This window comes from Perca fluviatilis, chromosome 12 (assembly GCF_010015445.1).
Source record: "Perca fluviatilis chromosome 12, GENO_Pfluv_1.0, whole genome shotgun sequence".
In the NCBI taxonomy this organism is placed as follows: domain Eukaryota; kingdom Metazoa; phylum Chordata; class Actinopteri; order Perciformes; family Percidae; genus Perca; species Perca fluviatilis.
The window spans coordinates 15333622-15348808 of NC_053123.1; the positions used below are offsets into that span (position 1 = coordinate 15333622).

The following is a 15187-nucleotide window of genomic DNA, read 5'->3' on the forward strand; positions in this document are numbered from 1 at the left end:
GAGAGTGAGCCATTGATTTAGGTTTGGCGCTTTGTGTCTCCCTCAGCTCTGCTCTGTCACCGCTGCAGATGAGTCAGCAGAAAAAAACTGAAACCCGAGACGAATGCGAGAAGAATGTTTGACTGATGAAACAAATTAAATGAAGGGCCACAAGCCGTTTCTTGGATATACTGATGGTAAAAATAAAAAGCCAAACAATTGCTGAAGTTAATACTGCACATAGTGTTCCAGCTGCACACAAATAGGACAGTAAATCACACCAAAAAAAAATCAATACATGAGTTTTTAACAGATCTTTATTGAGGTATTAGCTGATCCATGTTGACATTTTGTACATACAGTAAAAAAAAGTACCAATATTTATTAAACATATGAATAGGAAATATAGGAAAATCAGTGAAAGCATCTCTTTTGCATACAGATGTTGCAATTCTAAGTGTGATTTATTACATTTTGGAGCATTTAAAAAAATCTGTTCTTACAAAGTGAGTTATTCACATCATTATTTCAGTACGTTTTTCTTTTTAACTCTGCACTAAACTGAATTACCATTTTATTGGATACATCTTTACAATGTAATTCGCTAGATAGAATAGTATTTTGACTACCGGCCACTTATATACACCAGGAAGACAAAATATTAGAAAAAATTATACAATTGATACAGTATTGCAAGTTGAATCAACATCCCTGATACAGTGTCAACAAAAACTCTATAAGCTTCACAAATATAGGATCTATTGTCGTATTGAATTGCATTACACTGTTTATGTGTACCTAATGCACGGTAACTCAGTGTACTGTACGCCAACATCCAGAGACACTATGATAATTAATTACAAAATGCACAACAGCCTCTTACAATATCATCCATAATCACAACATACATAAAAAAAAATCAGCATTATTATACAGCGCAATATAAGCGCAGTCCATTTTCTTTTAATTAAAGTATAAGACTCATTATTAAAGTGAATAAAGAGATTAAAGCTGATATACTTGAAATTTAAAGCTGGCTTTGGTGTTTCTTGATGACTTCCCTCCACCTGTGGATAGGTGGGCTGCCACCGGCCACGAGCCTCCTGAGGAGGCTGCAGGGCTGCAGATAGGGCACATCAGGGTGGGCCTGCTGGTAGTGCTCCAGCCTTTCCAGGACCTTTGCCAGCCCCACCATGCCGGCGTAGAACATGGGACCTCCACGGTGCCTGGGCCAGCCGTAGCCGAACACATAGATGACATCGATGTCTTCGGGTCCTGCAGCAATTCCATCCTCCAGGATGCGGAAGCCCTCGTTGATCAGGGCATAGAGGCAGCGTTCCAGCACCTCCTGGTGGTCTATGCTGCGTGGCACTAGGCCATGCCGGGCTCGGTACTCCACCAGAAAGCTGTGCAGCCAGGGGTCAGACCTGGCAACCCGACTGCCGGGTTTGTCATACTGGTACCAGCCCCGGCCTGTTTTTTGGCCAAACCGTCCCTGCTCACAAAGCAAGTCTCCCAGGGGGCTGTACCTGCTGCCTTGTCGGATTCTAGCTGATTTCCCTGATGCCATGTCAGGCTCCACCAGCTCGTCTCTCTTCCTGACTCTCCAGCCTATGTCTAGCCCAGAGAGATCGGACATTCTGAACACACCCATGGGAAAACCAAACTCTTCCAGCGCTTGATCTACCAACTCAGGTGTAGCTCCCTCCTCCAACAGGAAGAAAGCTTGTTGGAGGTATGGCATCAGCATGCGGTTCCCCACAAAGCCCCGGCAGTTGCCAACTGCCACGCTGACTTTGCCCATTTTCTTTCCCAGTTGCATGGCTGTGGCCACAGCTTGAGGAGAAGACCGTGGCCCATACACCACCTCCAGCAGCTTCATGACATGGGCTGGTGCAAAGAAGTGCATCCCGACCACCAGCTCCGGGTTGGGCGTTTCAGAGGCCAGTTTGTCCACATCTAGTGCAGAAGTGTTGGTGCACAGCAAAGTGCCTGGTTTACAAACTGCAGACAGCTGCTGGAAGACTTCAGTCTTGAGGGCCATGTCCTCAAACACAGCCTCGATGACCAGGTCGACTTCTGCTATGGCCTGGATGTTTTGGCTGTAACTGATCCTATCAAGCGTAGGAACAACCCCATGTCGCTTAGCTCCTCGCTCCAACATGCCAGATACTGCCTGCTTTGCCTCCATCAACTGCTTCTCCTGGGTCTCCACGGCGACCACAGACAAACCTGTCTGAGCCAGGGCCACTGTTATGCCTCTCCCCATGGTGCCAAGACCTTTGCGGAGAAAATCCCATGGTGACTACATAAATATAACCTCAGATTCATCAGTGACACATATCACAGACATTTGTGACCAATCGAAAACAGTATATACATGTATAAATCACAGAAAATCATTTTTTCATGCACACTACACAATACTAGACTGTAAATAGCTTTTAGCCTGGGAGCATGAAGTTTTTCCAAAGCTTGCAATTTTAATGCACAAGCTGCTGAGCTTCACATATCCAGATTGTCAAACATCCAATCCTCCCTGCAGAGAAGACAGAGTTCATCCATACTCAGCCGAACTATAATTGAGGGCTTAGTTTCCATAGGCAACATGAATTTGGAGCTTCCGCACAGATAGCTTGATGAGTCAATGTGCTTGTGCTTATTGAAAGCTTAGACAAATAGAAATAAAAAAAAACCCAAAGCTCTTACCGATGACAGCTGCTTTATGTACGGGCCTAGGCTTGCTGGTCTCCCAGCGGGCTCCACTGGGCATCCTCCACCTGCCAACAGCTCTCTGAGCAAAGAAACAGTACTGCTGGGCACGGGCCTGGCCTGAAGTGAAGAGAGTGGCCATCAACTCTTGCTCTCGCTCCATGCCCTTAGTATACGGCAGGGTGGCGGCCGCCCGCACTGCCTGGACACATGCAACTGGTGCTATAGCTCCACGGGCACTCTGACGCACCTTCTGCATCACACCCTCAAACAGAGCATCGAAATCAGACGGAAGTGGACACAGATAAGTACTTATACGACGAGCATCCAGTGACTGACCTGAAATAGAAACATGGAAGAAACATGACATGGAAGAAACAAATCAAAGATTTCCTCTCAAATAACATTTGAACACCTGCATCATTTTATTGTCTTATCTAAAAAGCACTTCCTAGTTAACATTAGTACCGCTTTTTTCAATTTCAAAGTCAGCCAGCACTCAGTCTGGGTATAATTGGTCATTCAATTACTAGAAAGCCCAGTAGCTTATAAGAGCAGAGTGATTTGACAGACCATTTCCAACATAATTGGAGGGATTCAAGCATGAATGCATAACACTGATCTGAAACTAAAAGAAAAGAAAAAAACAATTTGGTTCTGGGCAAAATAGTTGGTAAATTTCCAACTCTGAGATCAAGGGGGGGAAATTGAATTTTTGTGATTCTCAGACCTGCGAGCAACAGGACAATCCTGGAGCAATTTGTCATGTGAAACTACATGAGAAGAGTTCATATTGGAGCCTAAAAACTTTACAACACAAAACATCCTGTCTGCAGTGATTTAAGCCTGCGAACAATGAGATGGAAGAGAAGAGGGCTACTTGACTAAAACCTTGTTAAAAGCATCTTAATTCCCATTCCTGTCTCCTCTGACATGATTACATGAGACAGTAGACAGAATCCTTCACAGCTCCACTGAATAACACTCAGCCGTGGGTCTGGGCCAGAAACTGGGTCACCATGGCAAAGCTTAAAGGGACAGCAGTCGCATCTGATCTGTTATATCCACTTAGTCCAATAACTAACAATTTGGTCTAATAAAGGCAGTGTCAATATATCACAGAGGAAGAATCAATGGTAAAGGTAATTTCAGGTCAGTTAAAAGTACTTTCTGGAATGTCAATGACATGCTGTGTGGCAGTGCAATGTGATTCCAATGTACTTTAGGAGGGCATTATTGCAGCGGTTAATCTGTAAATGGTTGAGCTGTGTCAATGGATTTGTTGTGCAGCAAGTGGAAAGCCTGGTCATCCTGACAGATGTAGCGGGCAGATGTTGCAACTACTGGGGTACAAAAGATAATCTCGTCACCAGCAGAGACTTGTATTTGTATGTGTGGGTTGTGTGTTTGTTTGTGTGTGTGTGTGTGTGTGTGTGTGTGTGTGTGTGTGTGTGTGTGTGTGTGTGTGTGTGTGTGTGTGTGTGTGTGTGTGTGTGTGTGTGTGTGTGTGTGTGTGCCCACACATGCATCAATACAAGTGCACAAACAGTTTTTTTGCATAAATATATACCCATGCGCCAGCTTTACTGCTGTGTAGTGTTGTATGGTTGCATGTGTGGATGTGACCGGTCTATTCTGTGTTGGTTGACTCACCAGCTATGCATCTCAATGTCACAAACATTCACACGTTTTGTTTGTAAATTTAGACACACATTTCCTGTCTCAATTTAACACCCATGCTAGTCAACTCAAGACTGGATCATCTGTTAAAGTCTCCACAGATTTCAGTCCTATCTCCACAAATCTCCCATCTTGCATGCTTCTCTGTCTCTCTCTGGCGTCTCTGTCTGACTCATTCTAAGCCTCAGCTTTGCTAACAACACTGACTTTCTTACCCACTCAAAGTCATCTTGGCAGTGTTGTGTGGAAAAAAGCATTTGTAAAAAGACTGCAATCGTCTTTTGAAATGTTTTACAGGCAATCCTGGAGACTTACTGTTGACATTTTGCACAGACGTAGTGAGTTTGCTGAAGGCGGAGCATTAGGCACAAACTAACAGGTTTCATACTGACTTTCATGTCTTAGGTAATGAGCTGTCATTGCCAAGTAAGCTAGCAACTAGACTGGATCAACGGAAGTACATTTCCAGGATAAAGCCTGACATCTGGCGCGTGATGTCAGAACTTCAAGCTAGCAAGCTACACGCTGAAAATGGCAAGTTTTGAAGAAAATTTGGATCATGCAATAAGGCAGGCCTGCTTGGTTCTTTCGGTGAATGAGAATACGTTTAGGGCATTTACTATTTAACTGGGGCATTTTGCCGGGATTGCTGTGGACAAAGTACACAGGGTGATACACTGGTAAGAGCAAATTATGTTTAACCATGTATCCAGCTGAAGTAAATAGCTCACGTTACTTTACTGTGTACTCAGTTAACTTCATGTGACGTTTTCTTTTGCGGGATGCAAATGTTCCACCATAACAAGTTCCTTCCCCAGACTATTTTACAGATCCACCGTTGTTGCGTCCAGAAGTTAGAGCTGCCCAAGACGATTGTGATTGGTTTAAAGAAATGCAAAGAACCCAGAGCATTTTTTCTCCTTATTCCAGAATGTATCTGTGGTGTAGCCAGACCTTACTCAACAGCGCTGTGGAGATTGTTCTGGCAATGTGAGACTAGCTAGCAACAAATAGTTAAAGATTACATCTCTGAAACAAGTAACTGGCAACCAACAGTATAGTTATGAAAACATACACCTTCCCCTCATGTAATCTGACAATGCTAAAACACAAATCACACAGCAGAGTGGGTGGTACAGTATGTGTATTAGATCACAATACCAGAGGGGTTAAAACATTCTTAAATACTTAAAGGAATAGTTTGGGAAATGTGCTTATTCACTTTCTTGCCAAGGGTCGGATGAGATGTTTGATACCACTGTCATAGGTTTATGTTAAATATGAAGCTAAAGCCAGGGTCGGGGCAGGGGGGAAACAGCTAGGGCCCTATTTTAACGATCGAAGCGCCTGGCGCAGGTGCGTTTATGGCGTGTACAATCCACTTTTGCTAGTTGAACGGCGGAAATAAGGGTCCGTAAACCAGGCGCATGGTTCAAAAGGATTGTACTTAGTGTCTTAATTAATTCATAGGTGTGTTTTGGGCGTAACATGCAATAAACCAATCAGCGTGTCATTTCCCATTCCCTTTAAAAGCCAGGCGCGTTTGGACCTTGGCGCATTGCTATTAATGATGACGGATTTGCTAAGCAGGAAGAAGAGATTTTCAGGAAAAGAACTGATCTGCTCGTGCGTGAAAGCAAGCAAGCAGATCATATCATAATACTATTTCACATTGTAATATTTTTAACCTTTTGCATGTTTGTGTGCTGCGTAGCGTCCCTGTGTGTGTAACGAGCTTAGTGTGCGCACATGCTGTGCACGAGCCTAGGCGCGTTTCGCTGTTAAAATAACAATGAAATGCTGCGTTATTGACTTTAGACCAGGTTTTTGTTGGTCAATGGTGCGAACACTTTTCGCTACCTCAAGATAGCAATACGCCAAGAATGCACCTGAACACACCTCCCTGTAAGACCAGCACGCCCGTGGGCGAACAGATGGGCGCAGGTGCATTTGCTATTTAAACAACGTAGGCGCTGGATGGGAAATTGACAACTGTAAAGACACTTGCGTCGGGCTTTGCGCTGTGCTGCGCCAGGTGCAAGATAGGGCCCCTAGCCTGGCTCTGTGTGCCCAGCCAAGAAATAGTCCAGCATATAAAGTTCCTGTGAACCCACAACCTGTTGTTCTTACACTTTGGCTTTTGTACGGACAAAACAAGACATGATGTGTTAATTAGAGAACATTAGAGAAGTGCTGGTATGCAACTGTGAACAGAACCAGGCTAGCCATTTCCCACTGCTTTCAGTTTTTATGCTAAGCTAAGCTAAGCTAAACTAAGCTAAGATAATCAACTGCTGGTGGTAGTGTCATTTTTAGTGAGAGTGGTATCGATCACCTTATCTAACTCTTAGAAAGAAAACTATTAAGCGCATCTAATTTCAAAGTATTCCTTTCAAATAAAAATAAAATGTATATAAATATGGCTGCATTTGAACTGATTTGAAGAATAAAATCATCCTCTACACAAGAGCAACAGTGGAAAATCAAAACATGTCGCAATCAATCTTAAATGTTTCATTTTTTTATTTCAGTTGAGCCTACTACTGTTGTCTGTAAGTTTTATAATGTAGCATGTAGCAAATCTGAATGGGTTACCCTTTACACAGACTACTTTAGCAATCCATTCAGTGTGAGTGATGAGTGTGATTCACGGAGAAAATCCGCATCCTCCTGAACAACTGGCAAGGGCCCATTATTAATATGCTAAGGAAAGTTTGTCCCTTTCCGCCCTTCTGAATAATACAGCAAATGCAGTGAAGACATCAGAGCACATCTGACAGAGCCATGAAACATTTATGGTTTCTGTGGTGGAGGATCCTCTTGCCGTGTTTTCTGCTTCCTTTGACTTCCACAAACCTACATGTCGACACTTCTTGATGTCGGACTTGCCAAAAATAACTGCACTGGGAGTAGTTTTTCTTCCTTCCACTGAGCTAATTTTAAAACTAGTGAAGAGTGAGTGGATGTTATACCAGTGGGTACCCTCACCTGCAACACTCAGAGAAAACGTCACAGCGACATCCACAGCGTTGTGATCAGTAACCTGATCCACTATGCCAAGTTGAAGTGCCTGAGCGGCAGTCACATGGCGGCCTGTGGGAGACATGAAGGGCATCAAAGGTCTATCTGGATGACATGTGACATTTCAAATTATTAGATAAGGAATAACGAGCCATCCAGGCATTCAGTACACAAGCAAAATGTTAGATTCTGACATTTATTAAACAATGACACAAAAGGAGTCTTAAAAAAGATGAAGAATCACAGTTTGCCTAAATCCATTTGTTAAGAAAATTTCAGAACAGAGCAGTGAATCACAGAAAAGGCTTCTCTGGCGGTGAGCATGGTAAAACTAAACATCTACTGATCTCTGCTGGTCATCAGAGTAAACTACCAATCTCTACATAACAGCAGCTGCACTCTTGTGTACAAGGTTTATGCACAATCAACAGCTCAGTCAATATTAATAATAGATTTTAAGAACTATAATTATATATAAAAAAAATGTTAACCTTTATTTTACCAGGGAAAAGAATCACATTGAGATTGCAATCTCTTTTGCAAGTGAGCTCTGGCCAAGAAGGCAGCACATAGAGGATACACTTTAACAGACAACAAGTAACAGACAGACAGGTATAATATGTAGGGACATCTGCATGTTGCGTTATCTGCGTGTTAATCTTTAACCACAACTAAATTACAAAAAATTTTGCTGCACAAACAGAAACCTGTTCAGAAAAACAGACACATTTGATCACATTTGATACTTTCCTGTATCTGGTTTGGTACTTTAAAGACGGTCTTAATTTCTACTACTAACTCTGTAATAGTCAGGCAAGTTAACCTGTCTTTGCTACCTGTGGTGATGAGGTTTAAGGCAGCTGGGACCCCAACGAGCCTTGGCAGACGCTGGGTTCCCCCTGCAGCTGGCAGCAGACCCAGAGTCACCTCTGGAAGCCCCAGTCTGGCCTGAAAGGACGAAATAAATGAATGGGTTTTTCATGACATTAACAGACACAGCTTTCTCTAAATAAATATAAATATACATGGGCTATTACATGGCCTAGAAGGCTGAAAAACCTTCTTTTTCATCACAAAATTAAACCATCTAAAACATGTGTCATGGTCAAACAAGGCTGTGTTTTGAACTGAACTTATTTTTAATGACTCTGGAAACAACAAAAACAAACAAAAGACAACACTGTCAGTTAGACACTGATGCAGCTCGACACTGACCTTAGAGAGACAGAGAGAGATCTGAAGCATGAACTAACTTTAGAGTGTGCGATTCGATAATGACAGCCAAGTGCCAACTCAAGGCCTCCGCCTAAAGCGCTTCCCTCTATGGCTGCCACCACCGGCTTGTTCGCAGCCTCGATGGCGTCGATCATTGGTACCAATGGAGGACCAGACATGTTTGTCCCAAACTCCTTGATGTCAGCCCCTGTTATGCGAAATGAAATTGATGCTGTTATGAGGGGGGATTAAACAGAAACAACATACTGTAATATGAAGGGCATCTTGTTCCACGAAGAGGTTTGCTTCTGGATGTCTTCTTCTTTTTATTTATTTTTATGTGATTCGAATGTACTAGATACTGATGTTCTAGTGAATTCCAATTCAAGCTGGAACAGTATTCATTTCTTTTATGAATTTCTTTTCTTAAACATGAAATAACAGTATCTATTTTTCTTAATGTGTAATAACTGTTTTTATATGCTGCCATTCAATTTGTGTGTGTTTTTTTATGTCATATTTAAAGATAACACTCTGAAGCATTTGTATTTATTTATTTTTAAACTTTGTTCTTAGTGAAAATACAGTATTTATGAGCCAGTGGAACGACATTTTGTTCATATGGGCACTCTGTATGTACAGTTGAATGACAATAAAAGCTATCTATATATGTATCTATCTTATTGCTTGTAAAGGCCCTTGTTCCCTTGCTGAGGAGCAGAGGAACTAATTTATTGTAGATTATAAAAACCACTGAAGGGAAGACCTCAAGTGTGTGATTGGGGGCCAAATGGACCCATTGTTTCCAAACAAAATGTCATGGAGTTTTGCCTTTTCTTAGCTTAAGGGCACACTGATGACAGTTCACATCTTGGAAGTAAGAATGAAAATGACTCATGTGGGGCTGTGCCACCATTGTGAAGTTACAAGAAATAGAAAATAAAAAAATATAAACATATACCTCCACAGAAGTTTCCATTCTGGCCACAGATGACCACAGACTTCACAATTGGGTCACTGAGTGCTCTCTCCACCATGTCAACAATGCCCTGCCTCACTGCTGCACTGTATAAAAAAAGACACGCTTTTATGTGGTACTGGATGTACAATATCGCTGAAGTTTACCTTTTAGTTACCCTTTAAACTGTTATTAGCTAGGCTTAAGGGGCAATACAGACCCTTCTATTACAGTCCTTCTTCCCAAACATAATGTGCAATATTTAGAATATGACATTGTGTACATTTGTGGAATAGGTTTCTGTAAAATGCGGCAGTAGTGGCCCAAATAGCGAGGTGGACAGGATACATCTTTGTGAGAAAAGTGCCCCTCCCTTAATACCACAACTGGGGTGCCCTTGAGCAAGGCTGTTAACCCCTAGTCTCGCATTGCCAGACCTTATTCCATAGCGCTGCGGAGTAGTTAATCCTGCTGCAGTAGATCATTGACCAGCAGATCAGGCTTTGTTTGTATGTGCAATACCCACTATACATTCATGGCAATACCATAATATTACAAGTAAAGTCCTGCATTAAAATTTCTTAAAAAAAAAAAAAAGTATTATCAGCAAAATGTACTAAACGTTAAAGTACTCAATATGCAGCATATTGGCCCTTGTCAGTTATTATTGTCACTGATGCATTCCCATGTAAGCACCATCATTAAAGAGCAGGTCGAGGGTGAGCTGATTTTAACTACCTAGCTATACTGTATAACAATGTATATTTTATAAAGTCATCACAGATTTTTTTTATGTAATATCTTAATCTACAAAGTCACGTACTGGAATAAAAAGTACAACATTTTTCTCAGAAATGTAGTATTTTTATGTTGGAACATGGACTTAAAGCAAATGTACCATATAGACTATATTAACAGCTATGGCTATTACATTCCACCATTGATTTAAGTAAAAAGCAGTTGCTCTGACGCCACCCTCTGGCAAAGAATATATATATACAACGTTATATTTAAAATCTTGTGCTGATAAATCAGGGTTATATTCTTTTTCGCACACAAGTTTGTGCGCACCTTTGCAAGTTTGGGATAGCTAACGTTATAGCATCTCGTTGATATTAAAGTCCCCAAACATATGCAGTAAATTGTCTTACCACAAGATAAAAAGAAACGTATGTGAACATTATCGATCATGTATTAAAGAAGTTCTGCAGCCTTGTTTTAGACTTAAGCTCACCTTAGTGCGTTGACAGGCGGATTCTGAAGAGTAATCAAGCCAACGAACCCCGAAACACGAGTATATTGAGCCATCGAGCCTGTCGACCAAATACTACAAGTTGACACACTTATTTTTGCTGCGCAGACTGAACTTTGTAACTTCACTCCTATTGGCAAGACTACATTAGTTACCTTTATCACACATCCATGCTTTTACAAAGCGGTCTTCTTCGTCACCTCTTTTACTGCGGGTTGATGGCAACGACTCGGAGCATTATCGCCCCCATCTGGACCCGATCAGAAAACACAATTCTGTCCATTTATTGTTTCCTTGTTTTAATAACATACCGTTAACTTGGCTAGCTTGATGTAGCTAGCATGTAATTATACACAAATTTTGTACTATATTTGAATTCAAATATTGCAATAACCCCAAGTCTCCTCCCAAGTCTGTCGAGCAAACAGCGGCTAACTTGACAATGTAGGAGTTAACTAACATTACGTCCAGACGGTGGCAGTAACGCAAAACCATGGGTACCAGCTGCCGTTAAACCTCAAAGAAGAAGAAGAAGCAGAGGTTGGCCATTATTTCTCTCAACAACTACAACGAGGAGGTGAAGCCGTGTCCTGGCTGACCGAAGTGTCGAATATGCGCTCCCTCGTCGGACTAATCGCTGTTGTTGCTACAGCCAGCTTGTACCTGTATTCGCTGTCCCTGTATCTTCCTGCGGCACCGCGGCGACGTCCTCATCCAGCTGCCGACAGAAAACATGTGGAGACAGAGGTGTCCACTGACAGCTCCGAAGAACCCAGCAGCAGGTGACTGACGGTAGCGTTAGTAGCTTTTAGATATAGATAGATAGATATTATATATGTATATACAAAGTATCTCTCTACAATATTTAAAGAGGTATTTGACTGTAACGTTACTATCACTAACGCTATCTAATGTTATCGTGCTCTCACACACACACACACACACACACACACACACACACACACACACACACACACACACACACACACACAACACCACACCACACGGGAATAATAAAGTGACACACTGATTTCCGACATCCTACCAGAAAAAGTATATAAAAGTATAAAAGTGCCGTAAAATAAATGTATAATGGCGTCTCAATTACCTCGTCTTTCGTCCTCCGTTTCGTTTAAATGTCTTATGTCTCTGCAGAGTTCATTGGGTTTTACGTTAGCGTCATCGGCCATAAAATATCAAAAATGATTTGTATTTTGCTCTAAAGAATACCTAAACGATTAATTGATTATCAGATAGATTGCCTATTCATTTTCTGTCAAGCTACTGATCAACTAGTTTCATCACTAGTAAACAATATGAGAACTAAACACTAAATACTTATTACTATTATTAATTCATTTTAAACCATTTTAAAATGTGATTTTGTATTTGTTACCAGATATACTGTGTCAATAATTAAATATTGTTGATTACAATTATATCCTTTGTCCATATTTCCCTGCTGTGTCTGTTCTTGAAAGAAGAGTGGATGATGTGACTAGAGCTGTTGATGTTCTTGCAGGTTGAAGTTCCCCTCAGATCTGGAGGAGCTGAGGGAACTGGCTGAGCTCCTGCAGTTTTACAAGACAGAGCACACTGGATATGTCCTGCTACTCTTCTGTAGTGCATATCTCTACAAGCAGTCCTTTGCCATTCCTGGATCCTCATTCCTGGTAAAGTAAAACTAGTCTCTCTGTAGTGATCCTGGATAACAAGGCAGACATTGTGAACAAGGCAAAAACAGTGGATGTTGACATTTCTTATGTCGAATAATGTCTTTTCAATTATGATTAAAGCAATTTGTTTGAAATTCATGGGTAAGAATTAGTCACAGTATTTTTTGACAGAAAAATGACGCATGGATTTAAATTTGGCCACCCAAAAATGGCATGTCTGGAAGGTGTAAAAGAAATAAGCGTTACATGCAAGATGTACTTAAAGGAAAAATAAAAAGGCTGTGTCTCTTCTTTAAAGACACGCCACAGAGGATAAAAATATACAGCTACCTGAAACAACAAAGGGTTGTCAGACTTCCCTTTTTTTTATTAGCTTTTTGTGACAGTTTTTCTCCCCCACTTAACGTTAGTTTAATCCTTACAACTGAGTGTGCAGCACAGAGAAGAGACCTCAACCACACACCCCCTGCTGGTTAAAGAGACACCGACATCTTACACTTTCAAACTGTTGGATCACAGAGTATTTCTCTCCTTAGAGAGAGATGCAGTAAATGTGTATGTCAGAGCCGATCGTTACACACCCATATCGATGATGTCTAGTAGTAACCCGGGTCATCTCCACTTGTCATTGTGCAGAACATTTTAGCAGGAGCTATATTTGGACCATATCAAGGACTGCTGCTTGCCTCTGTGCTCACCACTGTGGGGTCCACCATGTGCTACCTCCTGTCCCAGGCCTTTGGAAAGCGCTACATTGTTACCCTCTTCCCTGATAAAGTCTCCATGCTACAGAGGAAGGTAAATCTGTGACACTATGTAAACAACTAATTCATCATGATGCTTATATTGTGCAAACATTTCTCAAGTAAAAGAGTATAGAAAATGATTGTACTTGTACCTAAAAACTCTATTTTCAGGCTCCCAATGAAAACTTACCGTTGCGATTCTTTTTGTAAAATGTGACTCCTATTTGTAAGTAAATATGCAAAGTTATACCACGGGTGATAACATATTTTGTTTTGCAGTGTTATTCACCAAAATGTATCGTAATTCTACTATAACTAGGTCGAATGATGATTCTTGTCACATTCCTGTTGAAAAACTAGACAGCGCTTTATTGTGGTTACTGTGATTTGAAACTGGATTTTCGTTTTATTACAGTATCAGAAAGCAATGTGACATAACATTTACACCCAAAAGAGAATTCACAAAAAAGAAACATGCATCTACTGTCCCTTCATAGATTCTAACATCTCGTTTAACATCTCATCACCCAGGTTGGGGAGAACCAGGACTGTTTGCTGTTCTTTCTGCTCTTCCTGAGATTCTTTCCCATGACTCCCAACTGGTTTCTGAACATGTCTGCCCCTATTGTCAACATCCCCATCACCTTCTTCTTCTGCTCAGTCTTCATTGGTAAGCACACATGGATCACCTGATTGATAGCTAGTTAGAGTGACAACGCACGCATTCATCATACTGTGCGTCATGTACTCAGGAAGCTCAACACTAAATCAAAACAACACAGATCATTTTCCATTCTTGGGTCCCTCCCCCACATAGATAATAACACTAAAAGAAAAAGGATTTAGGTGACTTCATATCACCTAAATCTAACACCTAAAGGCCACTTTAATGGTTGTTTTTAGGTTGCATGCTAATTAATATGACCAGTAATATTCGTCCCTCTGTTAAATCATTAGTTTCATCTCATCGAGCATTTCTCCCAACACTGCAAATAAAGCTTCATATAATCATGTCTAACTACCGATTTTGTTTTTGGTCTGCCATCTGCTTCTCGTAGGCCTCCTGCCGTATAACTTCATCTGTGTACAGACGGGCGTCATGCTGTCTGAGGTGGCCTCGCTGGATGACTTGTTTTCCTGGGAGAGGTTGCTGCAGCTGCTGGCCATCGCCTGCATGGCTCTGCTGCCCGGCGCCCTCATCCGCCACTTCAGTCAGAAGCGTCTCAAACTGGATGTCCAAACGCAGAATGGGCTCATCACAGATAAGAAGGTCCAGTGATTTGTTCTGGGAATTAATTTGTTCCCTGGTGCTTTAATGCCATCTGCCCTCAAGAGTGAATGTATTTAAAGAAAAACTTTGCCCACACAAGTGTAAAGGTTTCTTTTATCTGGAGTCCCTTACTGTTCTGCAGCCATCTGGAGATGGAGAGCTTTTAGGAAAAAATAAGACTGGCACAGTGGGATTTGATTCCAAGTTTTTTATGTAACCAAATGTTGGTGTTTTTGTGCCACAACTTTGTTTGGGCACAGTATGTATATAGATGTATGAATGTACAGTAGTCATATGGAGAGAGGGAAGGAATTTAAGGAGACTGTTATTATACAGTAATAAGAGTATTGCTTCAATGTAAACAGCTAGTGTTTCAAGTGCCTGTCACACAGTTAAAGACTGTTTGAAACTTCTACCTCCAACATGGACTTGTGGAAAAGTTCATGTAACAGCCTACTCGTGTTTGTTGTTGCTGGATGGTTAAGATGATTGTTTTTTGGGTTTGTGATGTCAATTATTTGATTTGTAACTGAAATGCGTATCTTGTTTGACAATCACATTTTGCAATTTATAAATTGTAATACTATTACTATTTTTAAACTTTGAACTCAAAGTTTTTCAAATTGTATAATTTGGCCTCAGTAACCAATTGAATTACATCCTGGTTTTGTCATGATA

At 41.2% G+C, this 15187-nt stretch overlaps 2 protein-coding genes across 3 annotated transcripts; one reads left to right on the forward strand and one right to left on the reverse strand.

Moving 5' to 3' along the window:
* Positions 1-278: 278 nt before the first annotated feature.
* Positions 279-11075, reverse strand: ehhadh (enoyl-CoA, hydratase/3-hydroxyacyl CoA dehydrogenase). 2 transcript variants are annotated; one of them, XM_039817751.1, is made up of 8 exons: positions 10973-11075; positions 10800-10878; positions 9569-9672; positions 8646-8815; positions 8229-8340; positions 7360-7464; positions 2689-3030; positions 279-2259 (listed from the first exon to the last, which is right to left on the reverse strand). In XM_039817751.1, exons 1-8 carry the CDS (start codon positions 10983-10985, stop codon positions 1007-1009), a joined length of 2178 nt encoding a protein of 725 aa, XP_039673685.1. In that variant the 5' UTR covers positions 10986-11075; the 3' UTR covers positions 279-1006. The 2 variants fall into 2 exon arrangements, with proteins under 2 accessions (XP_039673685.1, XP_039673686.1); XM_039817752.1 differs by lacking the exon at positions 10973-11075 and having other exon boundaries at positions 9569-9667; positions 10800-10892.
* Positions 11076-11429: 354 nt separating this feature from the next.
* tmem41aa (transmembrane protein 41aa) lies at positions 11430-15187 on the forward strand. Its single transcript, XM_039817756.1, has 5 exons — positions 11430-11599; positions 12340-12490; positions 13130-13291; positions 13771-13909; positions 14298-15187. The coding sequence occupies exons 1-5, from the start codon at positions 11430-11432 to the stop codon at positions 14516-14518; spliced, it is 843 nt and encodes a 280-aa protein (XP_039673690.1). The 3' UTR covers positions 14519-15187.

What these genes read in the sequence shown, in the direction of transcription:
- ehhadh (XM_039817751.1), bottom strand. An exon ending in GTTTTCTCTGAGTGTTGCAG is followed by an intron (nt 3,031 to 7,359) that starts GTGAGGGTACCC and finishes TTTCTATTTCAG; the next exon opens with GTCAGTCACTGGATGCTCGT. An exon ending in ACATAAAGCAGCTGTCATCG is followed by an intron (nt 2,260 to 2,688) that starts GTAAGAGCTTTG and finishes TTCTCCGCAAAG; the next exon opens with GTCTTGGCACCATGGGGAGA.
- tmem41aa (XM_039817756.1), top strand. Translation starts at nt 11,430, where the DNA reads ATGCGCTCCCTCGTCGGACTAATCGCTGTTGTTGCTACAGCCAGCTTG. An exon ending in TCCGAAGAACCCAGCAGCAG is followed by an intron (nt 11,600 to 12,339) that starts GTGACTGACGGT and finishes ATGTTCTTGCAG; the next exon opens with GTTGAAGTTCCCCTCAGATC. An exon ending in TTCCTGGATCCTCATTCCTG is followed by an intron (nt 12,491 to 13,129) that starts GTAAAGTAAAAC and finishes GTCATTGTGCAG; the next exon opens with AACATTTTAGCAGGAGCTAT.